At 42.7% G+C, this 25025-nt stretch overlaps 1 protein-coding gene across 1 annotated transcript in view; it reads left to right on the top strand.

The window, feature by feature from the left end:
- Window positions 1-25025, top strand: part of Ccdc146 (coiled-coil domain containing 146) — a 142276-nt gene that overhangs the window by 99068 nt on the left and 18183 nt on the right. The window contains exons 5-10 of the mRNA XM_040735162.1: window positions 10603-10660; window positions 14407-14583; window positions 16043-16116; window positions 17953-18180; window positions 19194-19380; window positions 24780-24875. Of these exons, the coding sequence (XP_040591096.1) occupies window positions 10603-10660; window positions 14407-14583; window positions 16043-16116; window positions 17953-18180; window positions 19194-19380; window positions 24780-24875 (820 nt within the window). The remainder of the gene's footprint in view (window positions 1-10602; window positions 10661-14406; window positions 14584-16042; window positions 16117-17952; window positions 18181-19193; window positions 19381-24779; window positions 24876-25025) is intronic.

Below are 25025 nucleotides of genomic sequence, written 5' to 3'. Positions count from 1 at the left end.
CTTGAACATGTGCTCAGTGTGACACGCATTGTGAAACTACCAGGCATTGATACCATTGCCACGATGTCTTCTGGAAATAAAACCTGATGCACAGATGTATACTGCTTGGTGGGATCTACTTGATACAGCAGGACCAATGGTCACTATACTCCATTCCCCCCACACCTCATCATCTGGCTAAGTCTTCTGTGTTTTCAAGTTCGTGATGATCATTAAATGCAGAAAAATAAAAGAATCTGTGCAAAATAGAGTTCAAACTATGGTAGTTGAGAAGAAGTAGCAAATGACTATATCTACCCCGCTGTCACTATTTATTTAGTTTAGAACATTTGGGCCAACCCTAACTGAAACAATTTCCAAAATCTCACTTTTGCATAACGTCACCTCTTCCCAGTGCTTAGAACGAAAGGACAGGAGCTCTCATCTTCTGCACCATTCATATCAGGAGCAAAAGCAACTGCTTATTCCCATTCGCCATCTCTGCTCTCTGGTGCTTTTGTTGCTTTTTTGTTTGTTAATCTAAGACAGGTCAGTTATGTCCTATTGGGATTCAGCGAGGTCCTTGCTGACTCTCTGCTTTTGTCTGTTAGTTTTGGAGAGAGGAGTGTGGGCCTTCAACTATAATTGAGGCTTATCTCTTTGAATCCAAAATCACAAGTTAGAAACTCTAGGGTGTAGTGTCAGCTCTCAAAACGTTTCTAAATATGGACCATTTCAAAGGTTAGAAAGAGTAAACATACTCACAGTTGTACAGTGAACACTTTTTTTTCTAGCATTGGTGAGGTCTATCCACCATTTCTTTTTAATTTATAAGTATATAGAATAGGTTTCTGCAGCTGCAGAGTATTTTCTAGTCAAGAGTACTGGCTGCTCTTCAGAGGACACAAGTAGCATTCCCAGCACCATGTTGGCGACTCCTAACTGCCTGTAACTCCAGCTCTAGGGGATCTGACACCCACTATCTTCCATGGGCACCATTTGCACACACACACACATATGCATTAAAAAGAATACTTAAAGTGAGTTTCTTATATACCACCTACAGCAGGATCTATTTTTATCAATTCTTACAACCTGTGTTTTAATTGTCATTAAGTTGGTATGACTGAGTTAACATTTATGATGATTGATCTTCATTGTCAACGTGACGGGACTTAGAGTCACCTAGGAGACACACCGTGGCTGGGACAGTGTTTCCTGAGAGGTTGGCTGCTTGCATGGTTGTTAAGAGGTGTTGGATGTTGTTCTGGGCCTTGCTTCTCTGTACCACAGGCTTTTCTTCCAATCATATACAAACTTAGTTTTCTCTTATCTTTCATTTTCTGTAATTTATGTTTGATAGTTTGGGGGGCATTAAGTTACCTGGTGGATTCTCCAAGCTTCCTGGGTCTGTAATTTGGTGTCTAACATTAATATAAAGGAATCTAAGTCATTATCACTTGAACTATTTTTTTCCTTGCCTTCTGTAGCTGCTCCAAAGTCTTTTAATAGTTTAGGTTTAGGCTTTTTCAATCCTTTTTCTCTTTCCTTTTGACTCTTCAAGGTTTCTACTGGGATATCTTCAAACTCACGGTTTCCTATTCAGCCATGTTCATTCTGCTAATCTCTCATTACAGGCATTTTTTTGTCTTTGTTACAGTGTTTTGATCACCAGCATTTCCTTTTATTTTTTCCTAGACTTTCCACTTCTCTGCTTCTTTATCCATCTAATCTTATATTTGTATTATTTATCAATTACAATTCCTAATCTATTAATTAAAGTTATATAAACAATAAGCTTGGTAATTCAAGCACTCTTTTTTCTTCATTTATTTTTTACATTCTAATCCCAGTTCCCCCTCCCTCCTTCCCTCCCACTCCTTCCACTCCCCCTCCTCCCATCTGCTCCACAGAGAGGGTAAGGCCTCCCCTAGGAAGTCTACTAATTCTGTCCCATCATCTCATTGAGGCAGGATCAAGGCACCTCTCCACCCCCACACCCTGTGTCTAGGCTGAACAAGGTATCTCTCCATACAGAATGAGCTCCACTAAGTCAGTTTGTGCATTAGAGTTAGATCTTGGCCCACTGCCAGTGGCCTCATATATTGTCCCAGCCTCACCATTGTCACCTATATTAAGGGAGTCTAGTTTGGTCTTATGCAGATTCCCTCTCTGTCAGTCCAGAGCCAGTGATTTCTCACTAGCTCGAGTCAGCTAATTCTGTGGGTTTCCCCATCATGGTCTTGACTCCTTTCTTCTCTTCTCCCTTACTTTGATTGTACTCTAGGAGCTTGACCCATTGGTTAGTTGTGGGTTTCTGCATCTGCTTCCATCTGTTCTGGAAGAGGTTTCTAGCTTCTCTGGGGTTGTGGATTGTAGGCTGGGTATCTTTTGCTTTATGTCTGGTATCCACTTATGAGTGAGTACATACCATATTTGTCTTTCTGGTTTTGGGTTACCTCACTTAGGATGGTTTTTTCTAGTTCTGTCCTGACTGTGAATTTTAGGATGTCATTGTTTCTTGCTGATAAGTAGTACACTATTGTATAAATATACCACATTTTCTTTATCCTCTCATCAGTTGAGGGTCATCTAGGCTGTTTTCAAGATCTAACTATTATAAATAATTTTGTTATGAATATAGTTGAGCAAATGTCCTTGTGGTTTGAATGTGGTATTGCAGGGTCTTGGGGTAGGTTGATCCTTAATTTTCTGAGAAATTGCCATACTGATTTCCACAGTGGCTGTACAAGTTTGCACTCCCACCAGCAATGAAGGAATGTTCCCCTTTCTCCACATCCTCTCCAGCATAAACTGTCATTGGTGTTTTTGATTTTAGCCATTTGATTGGTATAAAATGGAATATCATAGTGGCTTTGATTTGCATTTCCCTGATGACTAAGGATGCTGAACATTTCCTTAAGTGTCTTTCTACCATTTGAGATTGTTCTATTGAGAATTCTCTATTTAGATCTGTACCCCATTTTTAAACAAGTATTTGGTACTTTGGGGTCTAGTTTCATGAGTTCTTTTTGTATTTTGGAGATCAGCCCTCTGTCAGATGTGGGGTTGGTGAAGATCTTTTCCTATTCTGTAGGTAGCCGTTTTGTCTTGTTGACCATGTTCTTTGCTTTACAGAAGCTTTTAAGTTTCAGGAGGCCCCATTTGTTCATTGTCAATCTTAGTGTCTGTGCTACTAGTGTTCTACTTAGGAAGTGGTCTCCTGTGCCTATGTGTGCAAATGTATTTCCCACTTTCTCTTCTATGAGGTTCAATGTAGATGAATTTATATTGATGTCTTTGACCCATTTGGACTTGAGTTTTGTGCAAGGCAATAGATATGGATCTATTTCCATTCCTTTACATGTTGAGAGCCAGTTATAACAGCATCATTTGGTGAATATGTTTTCTCTTTTCTATTTTTCACTTCTTTGTCAAAAATTAGGTGTACATAGGTATGTGGGTTGATATCAGGTCTTCAATTCCAGTCCATTAGTCCACTTGTCTGTTTTTATGTCAATACCAAGCTTTTTTATTACTCTATCTCTGTAGCAGAACTTGATGTCAGGGATGGTGATGCTCCCAGATGATTCTTTATTGTACAGGATTGTTTTGACTGCCCTGGGTTTTTTCCACATGAAGTTGAGTTGAGTATTGTTCTTTCAAGGTCTGTGAAGAATTGTGCTGGGATTTTGATGGGAATTGCATTGAATCTGTAGATTACTTTTGGTAGGATTGTCATTTTTACTATATTGATCCTACCTATCCAACAGCATGAAAGATCTTTCCATTTTCTGATATCTTCTTTAATTTCTTTCTTTAAAGACTTGAAGTTCTTGTCATACAGGTGTTTCATTTGTCTGGTGAAAGCTACCCCAAGATATTTTATGTTATTTGTGGTTACTGTGAAAGGTGATGTTTCTCTGACTTCCTTCTCAGCCCATTTGTCATCTGTATATAGGAGAGCTACTGATTTTTTTAGTTAATCTTGTATCCTGATATATTAGTGAAGGTATTTATCAGTTGTAGGAGTTCTATGGTAGAATTTTTGGAGTCACTTATGTATACTATCATACCATCAGCAAATAGTGATAGTTTGACTTCTTTTCCAATTTGTATCCCTTTGATCTCCTCTTGTTGTCTTATTGCTCTAGCTAGAACTTCAAGGACTATGTTGATAGATTCATCAGTCAAAAAAACCTGTTAAATCTAAAAAAATCCTTAACATGAAACATCCAGGAAATCTGGGACATGTTGAAAGGACCAAACATAAGAATAATAGAAGTAGAAGAAGGAGAAGAAACCCTGTTTAAAAGCACAGAGAATATGTTTAACAAAATCATAGAAGAAAATTTTATCAACCTAAAGAAAGACTATAAAGGTACAAGAAGCTTAAAAAATACCAAGTATATTGGATCAGAAAAGAAAATCAAAACACAAAACATACAGAACAAAGAAAGAATATTAAAAGTGGCAAGAGGAAAAGCCAAGTAACACATAAAAGCAGAGTATTAAAATCACATCCAACTTCTCAGTGGAGATCCTAAACTCCAGGAAGTCCTGGAAAGATGTCTTGCCAGTCCAGACTACTATACCTAGCAAAACTTTTAATTACCATAAATGGATAAAACAAGATATTTCATGACAGTCAATTTTAAACAATACCTACCCACAAACCCAGCACTACAGAAGGTACTAGAAGGAACACTCCAACCCCAGAAAGTTAACTATGCCCACGAAAACACATACAATAGATAATCTTACACCAGAAAAACCTAAAGAAGAGAAACAGGCACACACACATTGGAAATACACATATACATTACCACCACCAACAACAAAATAACAGGAATTAACTATCAATGGACTCAATTCACGAATAAAAAGACACAGGCTAAATGGAATGGATATGAAAACAGGATCCACCTTTCCGCTGCATACAAGAAACACACCTCAACATCAAAGATAGATATTACCTCAGAGTAAAGGGCTGGAAAGATTTTCCAATCAAATAGACCTGAGAAAAAAGCTTGTGTAGCTATCATAATATCTAACAAATTAAACTTCAAACCAAAATTAATCAAAGGGATGGAGAAGGGCATTTCATACTCATCAAAGAAAAAAATCCACCAATATAATGTCTCAAGATAGTGTCTGAACATCTATGCCCCAAATGTTAGGGCCCCCCGCATTTGTAAAAGAAATATCACTAAAGCTTAGTCACACATAGGCCTGCACATGATAATAGTGGGAGACTCATACCCCACTCTCACTAATGGGCAGGTCTCTCAGACAGCAACTAAACAGAAAAATAATGGAACTAACAAACATTATGACACAAATGAACCAGATTCTTTTACAGAACATTTCACCCAAACACAAAAGAATATAGAAACTAAACAGAAAAATAATGGAACTAACAGAAATTATGACACAAATTAACCTAACATTTTTACAGATCATTTTGCCCAAACACAAAAGAATATACCTTCTTATCACTACATGGAGCCTTCTCCAAAACTGACTATATATATACTCAGCCACAAAGCAAGTCTCAACAGATACAAAAAATTTCAAAAACCCCCTGTATCTTATCAGACCACCATTAGTTAAAGCTGGATTTCAACAACAGAAAACCTATAAACTCATTAGGTCATATTTCAAAAATTTGTACTCCACAAAATTTGAAAATCTAAAAGAAATGAACAAATATCTGTATAGGTACTACTTACCAAAGTTAAATCAAGATGAGATAAACAACTTAAATAGACTAATAACCCCTAAGAAAATAGAAGCAGTCATTAAAAATCTCCCAACCAAAAAAAAAAAAAAAAGTCCAGGGCCAAACGGTTTTAATCAGAATTCTACCAGAGTTCCAAAGAAGAGTTAATACCAATACTCCTCAAATTATTCTACAAAATAGAAGCAGAAGAAAATTGTCAAGTTCATTTTATGAGGCCACAGTCACCCTGATAGACAAATCACACAAAGATTGAGCAAAGAAAGAGAATTACAGACCAATTTCCCTCATGAACATTGATGTAAAATTACTCAATAAAAATTCTGGCAAACTGAACCAAGAACACATCAAGAAAATCATCCACCATAATCAAGTAGGCTTCATCCCAGAGATGCAGGGATGCACCATAATCAAGTAGGCTTCAAAGGAAAATCCATCAATGTAAATCACAATATAAACAAACTGAAAGAAAAAAACACCACATGATCATCTCATTAGATACTGGAAATGCCTTTGACAAAATCCAACACCCCTTCATGATAAAAGTATTGGAGAGATGAGGGATATAAGGTACATGCCTAAACATAATAGAAGCAATATACAGCAATCCAATAGCCAACATCAAAATAAATAGAGAGAAACTCAAAGAAATTCCACTAAAATCAGGAACAATACAAAGTTGCCCACTCTCTCCATAGCTATTCAATATAGTAACTGAAGTTCTAGCTGGAGCAGTAAGACAATGGAAGGAGAACAAGGGGTTGCAAATTGAAAAGGAAGAAGTCAGTGTATCATTATTTACAAATGGTATGATAGTATACATAAGCAACCAAAAAAAAAAAAGCTCTACTCAGGAACTCTTATAGATGATAAATACTTTTAGTCAAGATTAACTAAAAAAACAAATCAGTAGCCCTCCTATATACAAACAATAAACCAGCTGAGAATCAATATCCTTTACAATAGCCTCAAGCGATATAAAGTATCTTGGGGTAACTCTAACCAAGCAAGTGAAATACCTGTATGACAAGAACATCAAGTCTTTAAAAAAAGAAATTGGAGAAGGTATCAGAAGACAGAAAGATCTCTGTGCTTGTAGATCAATAGGATTAACATAGTAAAAATGCTCATCTTACCAAAAGCAATCTACAGATTCAATGCAATCCCCATTAAAATCACAGCACAATTCTTTACAGACCTGAAAAGAACATACTCAACTTCATATGGAAAAAATAATACCCCAGGGTAGCTAAAACAATCCTGTACAATAAAAGAAATTCTGGGGGTATCACCATCCCAGATTTGAATATCTACTACAGAGCTATAGTAAGAAAAGCACATGGTATTGGCATAAAAAACAGACACATGGATCGGTGGAATCAAATCAAAGACCTAGACATAAGTCCATATACCTATGGACACCTGATTTTTGACAAAGAAGCCAAATTATATAATGGAAAATAGTATCTTCAACAAATAGTGCTGTTTTAACCGGATGTCAGCCTATAGAAGAATGCAAATAGATGCATATATATCATCCTGTATAAAACTTAAGGAAGTGGATCAAAGACCGACCTCAACATAAATGCAGATACACTGAACCTGATAGAAGATAAAGTGGGACATAATCTCAAACACATTGGCACAGGGACAACTTCCGGAACAGAACACCAGTAGCACAGGCACTAAGATTAGCAGTAAGTGGGACTTCATGAAATTGAAAAGTTTCTGTAAGTCAATAGGACACAATGGCAGCCTGCTGAATAGAAAAAGATCTTTACCAACCAAACATCCAGTAGACAGCTGGTTTCCAAAATATATAAAGAATTCAAGAAACTAGATATTAACAAATTAAATAATCCAATTAAAAATGGATTGCTGATCTAAACAGAATTATCAACAGAAGAATTTCAAATGGCCAAGAAACATTTAAGGAGATGTTCAGCATCTTAGCCATCAGGGAAATACAAATCAAAACGACTCTGAGATTCCATCTCACACCTGTCAGAATGGCTAAGATCAAAAACACAATTGACAGCTCATGCTGTGGAATAAGCGGAATACTCCTCCACTGCTAGCAGAAGTAGAAACTTGTAAGGCCACTTTGGAAGTCAGTATCGCAGTTTCTTAGGAAATTGGGAATCAATCTACCACAGGACCCAGACATACCACTCTTGGGCATATACCCAAAGGATGCTCAATCATACCACAAAGACACTTGCTCAACTATGTTCATAGCAGCTTTGTTTGTAACAGCCAGAACCTGGAAACTACCTAGAAGTCCCTCAACCAAGGAGTGGATAGAGAAAATGTGGTACATTTACACAATGGAGTACTACTCAGTGGTAAAAAAACAATGGCATCTTGAAATTTGCAGGCTTTTTGGGTGGAACTAGAAAAAAAACATCCTGAGTAAGATAACCCCGACCCAGAAAGACAAACATGGTATGTACTCACTTACAAGTGAATATTAGTTGTAAAACAATGAGTAGCTATGCTATAATCTACAGACCCAGGGAGACTAGGTAACAAGGAGGGTTTATGGGGGAACGGGACACCCAGATATCCCTGGGAAGGGGAAATAGAAGAGATTTCGTGAGTGGGCTAAAGGCAGGTGGGAATGAGAACAGGAGCAATCAGGTTGGGGAGGGCGGAAGGGATAGTATTAAAAAAGATGACTAGGGGGCATTTTAGGGTGGGGTAAAAACGTGGCACAAGAGAATCTTCCAGGAATCTACAAAGACGACCCCAGATAAGACTCCTAGCAACAGCAGATACATAACCTGAACTGGCCATCTCCTCTGACCAAAGTGGTACTCAGCCCAGTTGTCATCAGAGAGGCATCCCACAGAGATGCAGGCCCACAGCCAAACATTAGGTTGAGTTCAGGTAATCTGGTAGAAGGGGAGAAGTTGTAGCCAGAGGGGTCAAGGACACCACAAGAAAACACAAAAATCAACTGACCTGGGCTCATAGGGGCTCACAGAGACTGAACTGACAACCAGGGACTGCATATATGTTGCAGTTGTGTGGCTTGGTCCTCTTGTGGGACTCCTAACAGTGGGAGCAGGGGCTGTCTTTGACTCTTTTGCTGTCTTTTGGGACCCTACCCCCCATACTGGGTCACCTTGCCCAGCCTTAATCCGTGGGGAGGAGCTTAGTCTCACTACAACTTGATATGCCATGGGAGACTTTGTCCTTTCCTAAACAGAAATGAAAGAGGAGTGGATTTGGGGGTGGGAACAGAGCGGGTGCAGGGAAGGAAGAACTAGGAGGAGAGGAGGGAGGGGAGACTTCGACCAGGGTGTAAAAACATTAGTTAATGAGAGAGAGAGAGAGTTGTGTGTTTCCGGCTGACAGTTCAGTGAAAGTCAGTCTCCACCCTGTGTGTTTGCCAGCTGGCTTCCATTCAGAGTGGCTGGGATGACAAGTGGCCCTCTCTTCCACTCACTTGCCGTTGTCCCCAGTCCAAATGCAAGGGAAGCTGTAAAATGCAGTCTTCCTGTGCGCTCAGAAAGGGACAAGGATATGACAGACTCACATGTGTTTGTCACACAGGCTAAAGGCAGATTCTGGACTTGGCTGGATGATCATGAGATATGACCGTGAGATAGCAGTAGAGACAACAGGCCTACTGTAGGCTCCATGATTTCATGTACAGTTTTTAATAATTTGGAGTAGAAACAATATTGGAAAGAATTATTCTCAAGAACCCCCAAGTAACATTCCTTTAAACTTGGTTCCTGGTCTAAACTTGTATCTCACCTGAAACCCTTCCTCCCTCCCTCCCTCCCTCCCTCCCTCCCTCCCTCCCTCCCTCCCTCCCTCCCTCCCTCCCTCCCTCCCTTCCTTCCTTCCTTCCTTCCTTCCGAGTGTCCATGTTCCAAGGAGCTCTCCTAAGTTTCTTCTGCTCCAATGTTCCATGACTCTTTCTGTGGTTCCCCCCTTTAATACCATCCCCGAGGAAGGTGAATGCCATGTAAAATTTGGGAGCCCTTGAAACGACCCTTGTCCTCAGCTGTGGACACCTTACAGACTCCCCTTCCTGCTTTCCATGGAAAATTCCAAGTTCAGGTGTAAGTAATGTGAAGCAATGGGTTATTCTGTGGGCAGCTATATTTCTTTATGTGTCTCTTTATCCTCATTTAGTATATAAATTATGTATTTCAAATGATGGAAATAGGAATTGAACGAACTTCAGTCACGCAGCATATTCCTGTCTGCTGCCAATGGGGGTGCAGTGTAAACAACTCAGTCTCTGTCTTTGGAGCTAATGCACAATAAAATACCCACCAGGCAGCGAGCCAGGTGGGAAGTGTTGGTACCGCGTTAGTGGGATGACCCAGAGACCCTGAGGCTGGGACAGGGTTAGCAAGACGGCCAAGTTGGCCAGAGTCAAGAGTGACAAGCCGTGAGCCTGGAGAGGCTGAGACAGAGTTTCAGGCTGGTCCAGGTTTGATGGGATGTTGCTGAGCAGGAAAATGATAGGAGGTCATTGCTCTGAAAGTGGAGAGTTGACTCATATGCAGACACGGAGGCAGGCAAGGCAGATCTCTGGGAAGACCCGGTAGTAATTTAGGGAGGGAACAGAGAGAGGGAAAGACCCTGAGCTTGCCTGAGCTAGTCCTCAGGGAGGTCTGTGTCCTAGGAAGTGAAAATTGACATGCCCAGGGAGTTTCAGGTTTAGCACAATGCTGCTGGAATGTTGGACAGGAAGAAATACCTAAGTGCACCGCTGAGCCTCAGAGCCATGGTCTAGAGTGGACACTAGGACATGTGTAGACAAGCCTGGAGATGGAGCGAGAGAGACAATAGGAAGGCATCAGTGCAGAACGCGCTCACTCTTCCTACTTCTTGTCAAACATGATAATTTCTTTTGGCAGCTTAACAGAAGAACGGAGTCTCATATTAAAGGAATTTGAGAAGATACCCAAGCCAGGAGTGAGTATCAGAGTATATTAAGTACAGCTGGACTCAAACATCCCTTTAAAAGTAACACCACACCCTGAAACATTTGAGACACCAAAAGTCCACAGTCATTGCAGATGCAGAAACGGAGATCTGCATGCTGCTGGGAGTTAATGCAAGCGAGGCAGCTGTCAAGCCTCCTGCGTTGACCGCTACACTAAGCGGTGTCATCAGACTGTGCTTGTCACTTAAAAACACCTGTAGTTGCTACACTCAGAGCTCCCTGAGCATCCCAGAGTTTGGTCGTAAAGAAGATCATGGTCTCACCATGATCAAGGCAATGTATGAAAGAACGCGTTTAGTCTGGGGCTCACAGTTACACTCGTGGTAGGGAGCCTGGTGGCAGGCAGGCAGGTGTGGTTCTGGAGCTGAGAGCCCACATGGGTCCAGAAGCGCAAAGCAGAGTGTGTGTGCGTGTGTGTGCGTGTGTGTGTGCATGCGTGCATGTGTGCGTTCATGTGTGTGCGTGTGTATGCATGCGTGTGTGTGCGTGCGCGTGTGCATGTGTGCGTGCGTGTGTGCGCGTGTGTGTGCATTTGTGTGTGTGAGTGCATTTGTGTGTGCGTGCGTGTGTGCATTCGTGTGTGTGCGTGCATTTGTGTGCCTGTGTGTGCGTGCGTGTGTGTGCATTCGTGTGTGTGAGTGCATTTGTGCGTGTGCGTGCGTGTGTGCATTCGTGTGTGTGCGTGCATTTGTGTGCCTGTGTGTGCGTGCGTGTGTGTGCATTCGTGTGTGTGAGTGCATTTGTGTGTGCGTGCGTGTGTGCATTCGTGTGTGTGCGTGCATTTGTGTGCCTGTGTGTGCGTGCGTGTGTGTGCATTCGTGTGTGTGAGTGCATTTGTGCGTGTGCATGCGTGTGTGCATTCGTGTGTGTGAGTGCATTTGTGTGTGTGTGTATGTGTGTGTATGTGTGTGAACTGAGCAGGGGGTGGAGGAAGGAGTTAATGGGATGGTGTGAGCTTTTGAAATCTCAAAGCCCACCCCAGTGACATACCTCCTCCAACAAGATTACACCCCCTAATTCTTCCCAAAGTGTTCCACCAACTTGGGAGCAAGCATTCAAATATATGGGGTCGTTCTCATTCAGACTCCACGATTGCTCACCTATTCCTGTTCAGCAAGCCATCTCAAAAGCTGGTGGCTTAAAATGACAAGCATTCCTGCTAGAGTCCTGCATTCTTTTGGTCTGAGCTGGCTTGGTTGGGGTAGGCTGAGCTACAGTGGCAGCTGAGTTAGGGAAGGCTGAGCTACAGTTATCTAAGGTTCCATGTCACATGATAGTGGAAGGATTTCCAACCGGAAAATATGCAGATCAGAACACACAAGAACTTTAAAGCCTCCGTTTAAGTAATTTTTGATAATGTTCTGTGTCAAACAGTGGACAGGGCCATGTCTATAGAAGATGGACTTGCCTTCTACGTGGAAAGAATGACAGAGACACATTACAGAGGCCCAGGAATGCCCTGGGGAATAAGAGGAAATTATTGCCAAGTTTTGAGACCTATAATAGAAAGCATTACTTCTTCTTTCAGGATGGTGTTTTTAAAATGTGCTGTCAATGGTTTAATTCCATGGCCAGCTCACAAATCTGTTGAATGTTTAGTAAGACATTGTTAATTCTATATAAGGACATCTCTAGTGGTTAATATTGATTGTAAACTTGACAAGATCTAGAATCTTCTAGCAGACAAGTCTTGGCATTCTTTTGGGGGATCATCTAGATTTGAGTCTCTGGGCAGGACTGTGAGGTGGGAACAGACTGGGGTCCTGCAGGGATGTAAGGAGAATGCCAGCTGAGCACTAGGGTGCTTCCTGCTGGTGTGAGCAGTCACCACAAGCTCTGCTGCTGGGACTTCTCTACCACAACCAACTGTGCCAAAGCAGACCCTCCCTCTCCAAGTTCCTCTTTACAGGTGTTTAATCACAGCAACGACACAGCATCCACCACCATTTATAACACACACACACTCATACTCACATACAGTCACACACACTCATTCATACTCATACTCACACACACTCACACTCATACATGCTCACACACACTCACACTCATACATGCTCACACACTCACATTCATACACACTCTCACACTCATATACATGCACACACTCACACGCACTCACACTCATACATGCTCACACACTCACATTCATACACTCTCACACTCATATACATGCACACACTCACACGCACTCACACTCATACATGCTCACACACTCACATTCATACACTCTCACACTCATATACATGCACACACTCACACGCACTCACACTCATACATGCTCACACACTCACATTCATACACTCTCACACTCATATACATGCACACACTCACACGCACTCACACTCATACATGCTCACACACTCACATTCATACACACTCTCACACTCATATACATGCACACACTCACACACACTCACACTCATACATGCTCACACACTCACATTCATACACACTCTCACACTCATATACATGCACACACTCACACGCACTCACACTCATCCATATTCATACCCACACATGCACTCATTCATACTCATACTCACACATACACTCATACACACTCACACACTGATACACACTCATATTCACACACTCATTCAGTGTCACACACATTCATGAGAGAGACAGAGAGAGAGGAGAGTTCTGGGTGACTGACGTTACTGGCAGTAGAAGGGAATCTCAAAGCAGCTCAGCGCAGGCAGACCAATGGAGACCAATGGAGACCAATGGAGACCAATGGAGACCAATGGAGACCAATGAATATCTGCTAGGTTCTAGCAGTCACCTGTCTGAGTCTAGTACTGGGGCGCAGGCAGCACACCCTCCTATGAGGCTGATGGAGGACATGTGCAGAGGCGTGTCACACCTGCTGTGCAGCCTGCATCCGAGAATGTAGCGAGGTGGTCGAGATAGATGGCACAGAGACCGGTCAGTTGCTTTAAGAAAACTTTATGCTTCCCAAGTCAGCTTAGGAGGAGAGGTCTCCAAGAAAAAACGCTTCCCTTTTTAAGGACTTCTGCCATCCATCTACATACAATTCTCCAACAACTCTCTCAGACTTCTCACCCTCCTGGCTGGTGGTTTAATCTCTGGCCCCAGAATCGGGGAGAAACAGCAGGGGGAACAGGAAGAAGCATCTAGCCGTAGGGGGTGTCAAAGTCATGGTGTTTCAGTGAACGAGCCCTTATCTGAGCCCTATCAAGAGCTTTATAGCACTGAATTGTTTTCAGTAAACATTATCTCACAGCTGCCTGCTCCCAGGCCGAAGGGGAAGTGGGTTTCTGCTCAAGGTCTGGTGTCCCCACAGAGGCGATGTTACTAAATGTGGGTGCTACTCTGTGGAGATGTGAGCCTCCTCATGGCTCAGGTTAGCCACAAGACGGACATGAAAAGACTATTTGCATCTGATTTCTACAAGTACATTTTCACAGTGCTTTTTAGTATGAAATAAATTTAGCATAGAAATATACACCTAAAACATGAACCACTCAGTTAAAAAGTGCTTTAAAACTGTCACATGCTTGTTAATGTGGTATAATTGGCATGCTGTGACTTAAGGTGCCAGACATAAGTCACCTCCTTTCTGGGAATCACTCGTGAGTCTTCAAGCATGTACAAACAGTATGATGAGTGGAATTGTGTTTAGCGTGCTTTCTAAGCAGATAAGCACTCTTCTGGACTAGCCAGCTGGCCGTTTTCATGACTTTTAAAGGAAATGGAGAAGAAGATGAGAATCCTGAAAGAAAGCACTGACGAGCTACGCAAGGAGGTACTACAGAAGAGACTGGAGATCAAAAGCCTCCGGGAAGACGTGGCGTCCAAGCAGAAGCAGCTGGTAAAGGAGCAGAAGGAGCTGGAAGAGCTACGGGAGTGCCAGGTTGGCCTGAAGGTAGGCCGTGCACGATCCGCAGGTGTTCAGACATTGGGCCAGTGTGGGCATGAAACGCGTGAGCATAAGAGCCGTCACACTGATTGGAAGGTTGCACACCATGAAGGATTCTGCCGAGGGCAACCTCAGTTCTGGACATCTGCAAAGGGAAAGAGGGTCTTTGATGGGAAATCAAGTGAAAACTTGATAGATGGGAAATCAAGTGAAAAGTTGATGATAACCTGAAGGCCTCCCCTTGTAAGAAAGTGAGCGTTCAGTCCTCTCGTGGTCTCTGTATTGGCTTGTCCTTGCGTGCAGGATTCCATTCTTCCTTTTACTGGAAAAGTGACAAGAAGCCTATACTAGTGTTGTAGGAAATAATGAATGGAAAATAATTTCATTTTGAAAAACATATTGTAAATCTCAACAACCTAGGGTTATTTAAGGGACAGCTCCCAAAATTCCCTGACCTAGAAATGTTTGTGATTTACCCTGGCCCTTCCCCTGAGTCCTCACAGTGGCACTCACTGCACACAGGACTTACTGGGGAAATAGGATCCAAGGTCCTTCTCCAAGATCCCACGCAGCTTAGGCTTCCGCCCATCGCCTGCATGAGTCTCCTCCAAGGGTTTGGACCTAAGGTAGCAGTTGTGACTGTTGTACTTGAAGAGGAGCTCCCGGATCGCCAAGCTTCGGCCCTAGAAAGCCTAGGTCTGCTCCAGGATTTAGCAAGATCCTGCAGAGAAGCTCCCCACCCTATCTTTGCAGTGCTGTGTTTAACTTCCGCACTCAAACGTGGTTCCAGACCTCAAAATCTAGTGAACGCCATAGATCTCTCTCATCACCCCTAATGCCATGCCTAAACAGAATGGTTCACGAATTCACACAGCTGGCAGATCATAAGTGTCTACAGGTTTAGCTTCTGACTCTGGCCCTGCGTGTATGAGCTGTGCAACTCCGGGCAGTATTTTCTCTGTGTCCTGTCAGTCACAGGCAGGGCTCTCCAAAAGCAGCATCTCAGGCAGTTAATGCCGGAGAAGCCTACAGGGCTCTGAGGGAACTCAGGGGAGCTAGGGAAGAAGGCAGACTGGATAAGGCTCTGCTGTAGAACTCTAGTCTCAGCCTGGCCTCAGAGGGAACCCTTGATCTTGAGTTGAATCACAGAGGCTATTCTCAGCTAGAGAACGTGGTGTATTATCTCACTGCGTGAGCTAGCCCTGATTACAGCCTCCTCCATGCTTCCTCCCACTTTCCCACCCCATGGAAAAGGGGTGAGACTCTTAGCAGAGCTCCCACAATAGTTGTCCTAGTCTGCCATCTTCTTTTTGAGATAACGACAAGCGTAATGACCATATAACGCCAGTGTGACGATTGGGAGAAATACAGGGCAGACGGTAAGAGTTCTGCAAAACGTACTTGTTCTCTCTTTTACTTTTCTTATTTGACTGCGTAACTTACCATGGTTATATTTCTTTTCTAGGATGATGTGGTCCACCATCAGACTATTCCTGTACAAATTTCAAAGGATATAGAAAAAATGACACGCAAAAAAATGTATGCTTTAATATTTTTATTCTGAATCCCTCCTAGGCCACCTTCCCCCCGAATAATGTGTGTGTGTGTTATAATTTTTAGAAATTATCATCTTGGGACTATCTGCCTGTGGTGTCACCTGGGCTCTCTGTATTGGGTACTTTACAAGGAATTAACACATCAAATGATAATCATATTTCTGTGGAGACCTTCAGCAACTTCTTCAGGGCTGGAGATTAACCATGGGAGCTTAGAATGCCATGGTCCAGAAGGATGCTCAGGCAGCCAGTAGCCTAAAAGACAGCGACTCCTCACTGGGCACCTCTCCACCCTAAGACATTCAGAATAGATTTGGATGTGAGGACCACTGAGAAATTCTCAGGATTTCAGTGATCAAAAAGAAAATTAAAGGTTAGTGTATCAAACTTTGTTGTCAGCCACCTTCTGACAAATAATGACAGAGGCTTCTTATTAATTATGAAAGCTCTGCCTTAACTTAGCTAGTTCCATTAGCTCTTAAAACTTAAATTAACCCATTTATATTAGTCTATGTTTTGCCTTGTAGCTTTTTACCTTTTTTCATTCTGTATGTCTGACCCCCTCATGTCTTGTCTTGGTGTCTGATACATGCCTGGATTCATCTCTTACTTTCTTTCTCTCTGCCTGGAAGTCCCGCCTACACCTCCTGGCTAGCTATTGATGCTTCAGCTCTTTATTATAAACCAATAAAGTAATATATCTTCACACAGTGTACAAACAACCCACAGCATTTAATATAGATTAATATGCATGGGTTAACTTAAGTTATAAGAGCTAGCTGAAACAAGCTTCCATAATTAATAGAAGTCTGTGTTATTGTTTGGGAGCTGGCTGGTGGAACAAAGAAGGACTCATTATAGGTTAGTGCATATAAAAATATTCTAGGGAAATAATATGATTGCAGTGGTAAACAGTCTTAAAATAATACCAAAAAAAATGGAGCAGTATGATTCTAAAACCCAAGATCACCAGAAGTGAAGTTAAGAAAGTCAGACCTGGTCCAGGAAACTAGTGAGGATTACAATAGAAGCTATGGGTGACAGAGATTGGTATCTGAGGAGGAAAGAGAATGGGCAGATGCCTGTCCTCAGGGGCATTCTGGGAAGTTATCCCATATCCTAGTTTCATTTTATTTTATGTGATAAAACACCCTGGTAGAAAACAATGTAGGAAAGAAAGAAATTTATTTCAGCCTACAATTCTAGGTGACAGTCTGTCATTACATGGCAGTCAAGGCAGCAGCTAATCACAAGGCATCCAGAGTGAAGAGCGGAGAAACAGGAATGCCTGTGATCTTACTTGCTTGTCCGCAGCTCCATTTCCTCCCTCCAGACAGCTGGGGGCCTTCACGCCTAAGGGATGGCGCCATTCACAGTGGACTGTGTCTTCCCACATCAATTTACTTAATGATGACAATCTCCCACAGACATGCCTGTGGGCCATGACCCCCTTAGGGGTCACATATCCTGCATACCAGATACTTACATTATGATTCATAACAGCAAAATTACAGTCATAAAGTAGCATTGAGATCATTTTCTGATTGCGGGGTCACACATCACGAAGAACTACAGTAAAGGGTTGAGAGTCACTGCCATAGGCCAATCCAGTGTAACACTTCCCCATTGAGACGCTCATCTCGAGTGGCCCAAGTCGATGAAGGAAGCTAAGCACCACACTCCAAGTCCCTCTCGTCTTTGACCTTCACATACTTCTAAGATCAGTAAACTTATGACAAGGGCGTTTTTGCCTGACAGTAGGTAGAGACAGCATGAACCAAACAAGCCCTCCTACTTCTGTCTGTGTGTGTCCCTACAGAGAGATGGAAAAGAAGAATATTGTCTTGGAACATGAAGTCAAAGAGCTAAACGAGTCTCTGAAAAAGCTTGAGAACAAAGTCAATGCAGTGGTGGAGGAGAAGGACGACGTGATGAAGGAGGTGGAGGGCAAACGCGCCCTTCTGGAAGTGAAAGAACGCGAGCACAGCCAGCTGCTTAAGCTGCTGGAGCTAACCAAAGAGAGCGAAGCTTCCTCCCTGGCTGAGAGGTCACTCCTGTCTCTGTCATCCTCTCTTTAACCATGTCCTGCCGTCGGGATTGTTAACATGCGACACAATAGCAAGCTGTAGAATTTTAAATCAACCTTCGCCATTAATTAACTGTACCATCAAAACATTTGAAGTACCCTCTTCTGCTCTTTCATCACAATTTTCCTCAATTCTTTGGCTCCAAATTTAAGAATAAATCCATTATTTGCTGTAAGTTGTGGGCAGTTATATCACTGGAAGGTGGGTGCTGTAGAATCCAGAGACTTGCCAACCAACGAGTAGTACTTCTGACTTAATCCCCACCTTTTCTGAATGAGGGAGATCTCACAGTGTGATCCCACACTGGAGCATGGTGTGATCCCACACTTCTTAGTTTGTGTATGTGTGGGGGTAGATTGTGTATACACATGTATTCGCTGGAGTGTAGGAACCAGAGGTCACAACCTCTGTCATCCACCTTGTCTTTTGAGGCGGTCTCTCATTGGGACCTTAGACTGCCCGAATAGACTATACTGACTGGCTAGTGAGCTCCAGGAAACTGGCTGTCTTCACCTTCCCACACTGGGATTACAAGTAGGTTCTACCACTCACAGCTAGTTACATGGATATAGGGCCTCAACCCCTGTGTTTGTGAGGCAGGCCCTTTACCGACTACAGAATCTCCCTAGACCCTGACTTTTCTTAAGTGCCGAAGTCTGAACTCAGGGCAAACACTCTACTACTGAACTTTACTCCCAGCCCTACCTCTTATACTTAAGTAAAATTTCAAAGAAACGTAAGACCTGTGTCTCCCCAGCCTAACATTACATTTGGGGAGTTTATAGGATTATATTTCTAAATGGTACCAATACACAAAACTGGCTGCTTTGGGCATTGTTTATGAGTTATGGTTGTGATGTAAGAAAAGTTCTGTGTATATCCTTGAGTTTGAGTGTGTGGTCTTTGGTAAGCTTAGAAAACTGTGTAAGACAGTGGATGACATCCCTTTCATCTTTGCCCTTGACCTGGACAGAGGGATCTTGGATCTCAATCTCCGAAACTGTCTCATTGACAAGCAGAACTATCATGATGAACTTTCTCGTAAGCAAAGGGAGAAAGAGCGAGACTTTCGCACCCTGAAGAAGACAGAGCTGCTCCTGAAGGTGTCCCTGGATGCGCTCACTCAGACACAAGCGCTGAACCAAAGACTGCTACTCGAGGTGGGTGTGAAAAATACCACCCCAGTTTTTAAGCTCAGGGCTCTCCTTCAAAAAGCATTAGGATTTTGCTATCAATAGAAAAAAGAAGAAAAAGGTAACAGTTGGATGGCAATTTGAGGATGCATCACCCTGTTAGATTGCCAGTAGCCCTGTAATGTTTTCTAGCCTGAGACTAGCCAAATGCTTTGTTTTGATTGGACAGGGTAGTTTTGATTGGGAAGGGCCTAGACTCTAGGCCTTTCAGTACAGAATACACTATACAGTATACAGAGGGGTCAGCATACAGTAGGACTAAGCTAGTCTTACCAGTTTAAAGAGTCAGATCTTGCAGTTATGGAACAGATCGAATTGCATAAATTTCTGTGGTCAGTTGGTCATCTGGTCAACGAGCCAAAGGTTACCCAGAACCAAAGGTGGGGTAATAGCCAATGGTAGCCTAGAACCCAAGGTTGGACTGCCTGGATAGCTTTGTGCGTTGTAGGAAGTGGCCTCTAGTTAAAGGATGCTTGAAATTACCAGGGTATCCCGGCCTGTCTCTGCTCCCTGTATGCCCTACTCCGTGTCTGGGTGGCTGGTGGCTGCCTGGCTGGCTGGTCCAGGGCATCTCACTCGTTCCCTCATCCTCTCTTCCTTGTCTGGAACCTAGATTCCTCCTCCTCATCTCTCAGCCTACCCGCCCTGCCTATCCCTCTACTGCCTAGCTATTAGCCATTTGGCTTTTATTAAACTAATCATGTGCCTTAGGTAGGCAAGCACAAGCAACAACGTATCTTTCTATAATTAAACAAATGTGACATACCTTCACATAGTTAAAGTAATATTCCACAACACTTTTCTTTCCCATGCTGGAAGTTTAGAGGCTCTTGCCTCCAGAATTTTTAAATTTTGCAATGATAGTCTCACAAGTACATCTTCTATCTTTGCTCAAGTGGGGACTCGGTAGATTCTAATGTCACTCAGTCTTTGATTTTATCCACTCCATTTTCTCTGTTCTGCCATTCCCAGGGCCCTATTATGCCATTCCCAGGGCCTTTTGAAAGAGTTCTCCAATTTCCTTTATTTCTTTTGCATTCATTTTGTCATTTTGATTTGCTCAAGGTCAATCACCTCAACTTTCCCTTCTGGCGCTCGTCTTTCAAACGGGACTTTCGCATGAACGCTCTTTGCTCCTGAGATACTCTCTGTTGTTGTTTCCAGAACTTGGGATTGAAGTCTGGGCCCCACACACGCTAGACAGCATGCTTTACATGCTGAGCTATAACCTCTGCCCCGATGGTTTCTTTGCCATGGTGTTTTGTTTGTTTGTTTGGTTGGTTGGTTTGTTGAGGCAGAGTTCCACTACGAAGTCAGACCTGGTCTCAGACTAGTGATGCTCCTGTCCACGTCCAGAGTTCAGGAATCGCAAGATCCGCCAGCGCGGCCCTCAGGCTCTGTGTCTGTAGCATTACCGAGTGTCTTTCCTGTCTTCCCTTATCTCACAGCTCCTTCTTCCCACATGGGGTTTCTTTTCTTCAAATCCCCTTTTCTGGATTTTGTTGCTTGTGTTTTTGTTTTGTTTTTGTTTTTTCATTTAGTTTGTCTTGTCTCTTTCTCATTGGAAACTGCCCTCCAATAAATTCCAGTCCTTGGCTCTCTGCTTGTATTTCAGAGCAGAGCACAGAAAAGCTAACTGGGAGGTGTCTCCACTGCTGAGGCTTTTATGACATGGATCTGATTATACCCAAAACTAAGTGGGGCTTGCAGTGGAAGACACAAATTGCTGGGTTTTTAAAAATTGAAAACTATTATATAACGACACAATTACCTGATAAACTCAACACATAGCACCCACAAGATATAAAACTCAGAGAAATGTAAATGCATTTGATCTTTTCTCACTGATTTAAAGCTCCTTCACTATGGTGTCTGCTGTGCCCAAATTCTGAACCCCAAAATCACCAAGAGGCCATTTCGATGCAAAAGCAAAGAGTCTTTTATTGTAGTTGTTTAATGAGCTAGCCCCCATTAACCGAGGTGGATGGCTGGAGAAAGACCCAGAGAAACCGGAGGCGAAGATCTTAAAGGTCAGCGTAAGGGGAGTGTTTAGGGGTATGCAACAGTCTCAGGATTGGTGTGCTTCCAGGCTTGGGTGACCAATGTGTTGATTGGTCAACTGGTTGTTATGGCCCATAGGCCCTCCCAGGGCAGTTGCTATGCTCGGCATGTCATTATTGTGCACTTGTCTGTAAAGCACACCCAGAGCCATAAAGCACAGCCCCGCCAGCTAATGTTTGACTGGTTCCTTGCCACGAGGAGGGCATCTGACCTCCTAGTGACCAGGAAGGGAGGGGCAAGGTCAGGCAAGCACATGTTAGCTGCTAAAACGGGGGTCTGGTCACTTCAGTGTCAGTAACAGGTACGCTCTTCTCTGGCCTGGTGACCTACTCTGCTGTCCACCGCCCACAGCTGGGAAAGAGAGAGGAGCATAGGGCCCAACGGGATGTTTCATGCTTCCATTCAATCCAGAAAGGAGAGTAAAAGGTGTAAGGGGTGAACATGAAACCAGCTAGTCCTTAGACTTTATTTCCCCACAGAGACAGTTATCTGATTTCCCTGTGGTTTGTGTCTTCTTCTCTCTTTCCCTTTCCTTTTTTTTTTTTTTTGTTGTTGTTGTTTGTTTTTGTTTTTCCAAGTCAAGGTTTCTCTGTAACAGCCCAGGCTGCCCTGGCACTCTCTTTGTAGACCAGGCTGGCCTCAATCTCACAGAGCTTCTCCTGCCTCTGCCTCCTATTGGTTGGATTAAGGGTGTGCACCACCACGCTCCATCCCTACGGTGTCTTATTGTATTGAAAGACTCCCACAAATTCAAGACAGTCTCAAAAAAGCTGGGAAAGTTTCAGATAAATGTCCAACCATTACACTGCATGCCAAGGTTCTCTGGTCTCAACCAAGATGTTTACTACCAGAGAATAATGTCTAACATCCTAACTTTTACAGCAGTTAAGGCTGGTTTATCATGCATTGAAAATATCTGGAAAACATTGTCCAGCCATTAACAACACCTTCTAGGGAGCAGCATTGGCTTTGAAGGGCAGGAAGGGAGGATCATTTTTTAAAATTATTTTACACATGTCTATTGTTTGTCTATGATGAACATGTTTTTAAAACATAAAATAAAATGAAAACAAATCTAGGAATTAAATATATACAATCTTATAAAACTTGATGACATGTACAATTTGGGGCTCAAAATTAATCAGAAGTACCTTAAGACATTTTCTATTCCATAATTAGAACTTTGGCAGACATTTTTTGCCCCTTCAGTGAAGACTTCAGCATGGCTCAGGCATGTTTCCACTGGGACTTCAGCATGGCTCAGGCATGTTTCCATTGGTGACTTCAGCATGGCTCTAACGTGTTTCCATTGGTGACTTCAGCATGGCTCTAACATGTTTCCATTGGTGACTTCAGCATGGCTCAGGCATGGCTCAGGCATGTTTCCATTGGTGACTTCAGCATGGCTCAGGCATGTTTCCACTGGGACTTCAGCATGGCTCTAACATGTTTCCACTGGGACTTCAGCATGGCTCAGGCATGTTTCCATTGGTGACTTCAGCGTGGCTCAGGCATGTTTCCACTAGTTACATTAAGTAATTTCATATCACTAAAAGTCCAGAATTCTTTTATCTCTCTTTTGGTCACTCTTATTACATTTCTTCTCAATGGTCACAAGATGGTCATCCCATAAGAAAGTGACCACTAGCTTCACTGGCTTTGTCTTCTTTTTAATAGGATATTTTTATTACTTCTCTGAGGTTGCATGCAATGTTTTTTTATCATATTCACTCCCGCTCTTCCCCCCAACTCCCCTCATCCTCCTTCCTCCTCCCTCTACTCTGTGTCCTGTGAGTTCATCTTTTAGAAGTCACTGTCTTGAGGCAGACACTCTGGTCCTCCAGCATTTACAACCTTTCTGGCCCCCACCTCAGCTGCAGAGTTGGGTTGTAGATGCATTGTCCGGGGCTGGGCACTCCTCGCTCACTCTCCGCGTTCTGACCGTACTGTCTCTGTCTGCTGTTGAAAGAGCCTCTTGACGAGGATGAGAGCTGCAGCTCTCTGTGGCTGTGACGGTGAGTATTGAGTGATTTAGGAAAGCTGCGGCAGTAGGTTTCTGTGAGGTTCCATGAGCTCATCAGTCTTGAGTAGTCATGTGTTTATAACACCAGGCATGAATCCCCTCCCATTGAGGGTTTAAGTCCAATCAGGTGGCTACAACTACACCCCTAGGATATAAATGCCACTATTTCACATTTCAGAATAGCTTGACAATCAGGTCATTGTGATTCAAAGCATTATAGCTGGATAAGACTATTGATTGGTTTTGTCCCTTGGCAACTTCTACAGCTCCCTTTGCTACTATGAGAGCCATTCCCCAGGGAGGAGGCTCCCAGGTCAGGTCCAGCTCAATTCCTCCAAGCCCTGTGTCTGAAGTGTGTGGGGTCTTCAGCAATAAGGTCTTACCCTCTTTTCCCAAAAAGCAGCCAAGGCAACCACAATAACATCTAATGTTTCTGTGGGAGTCTCTCAAGTTCCTCTGACCAGCAACTCAAAAGGTTTCCCATGTCTGACCTGGGGTTTTACTGGATAGTCTGTGATTTGCACTCAGTTTTGGAGCTACTGTATGATTCCTCATCAAACACTTTCCCCCAAAGTATTTTAACACAGGACGAAAGGATAAACTAACAGAGCAAAAATGTGGGTTTCAACAAAAAGATTAAGAAACTTTTAAGTAATAATTCCCATTTGCTCATCAAACTGTCACATTTAAACAGCAAGTTATTCTCATGGTTAACTAATAACTGCTTTTCTTTGGTCTATAGGATTTCATAAATGAGTGTAGACTTGATAATCATGATTACTCTCCCATAAATAGTCAAAACATTTGGAGGTTCCTGACTGCACTAATGAGGCCACAGGGTGTGGTGGTCAGATGGTGTGGTGCCTGCCTGGATTTGAGCCTGCACCACAGAGCCACGCTCCCACACAGCTGCACGCCTCATGGCATTGGTGAGGAATAAGTAAGAGAACGTCTCTTAGCCCCACACCACTGAAACATGGTTAGGTGCTGCTCAAAAAGTGTTAGGCATTAACATTTACTTATAAAGGATAAAACATTTTTAGCTAATGGACTGTGTATTTCTGGTAGATCTTCACATTTTACTTCACATTGGATATGTATATATATATATATATATATATATATATATATATATATATATATATATATCCAGAGTAGGAAATTCCGGTAGGATTGGGAATCAAGGTTAGTCTTCCAGTTTCAAAAAGTATGTAATGGGATTGAGTGTATGGTATTGTTCATTGTTTTCATTATAGCGCCGATTTTAAATTCTGACTTCCAGATGGAAGCTATCCCTAAAGATGACCTTCTGTTGCCTGAAAGAAGAAGAGACCTCCACAAGGAAGTGGAATTAGCTAAGAGGAATCTGGCTCAGCAGGTTAACTTCACACTCTTTACACTTCTGTCTCAGAATGGAGCTCAAGGTTGTGTTTTTGAAATGCTCCACCAAAGCACATCCAAGAGACAGTAGGGGATGGGAAGCGGGTGGGCAGCTGGGAAGGCAGATACTATCAAATGATAGCGTGTG

The sequence above is a fragment of the Mesocricetus auratus genome, unplaced genomic scaffold, assembly GCF_017639785.1.
Source record: "Mesocricetus auratus isolate SY011 unplaced genomic scaffold, BCM_Maur_2.0 Super-Scaffold_100043, whole genome shotgun sequence".
In the NCBI taxonomy this organism is placed as follows: domain Eukaryota; kingdom Metazoa; phylum Chordata; class Mammalia; order Rodentia; family Cricetidae; genus Mesocricetus; species Mesocricetus auratus.
Note: the sequence above shows the minus strand (reverse complement) of the source record. Positions and strands in the feature narration are given on the sequence as shown.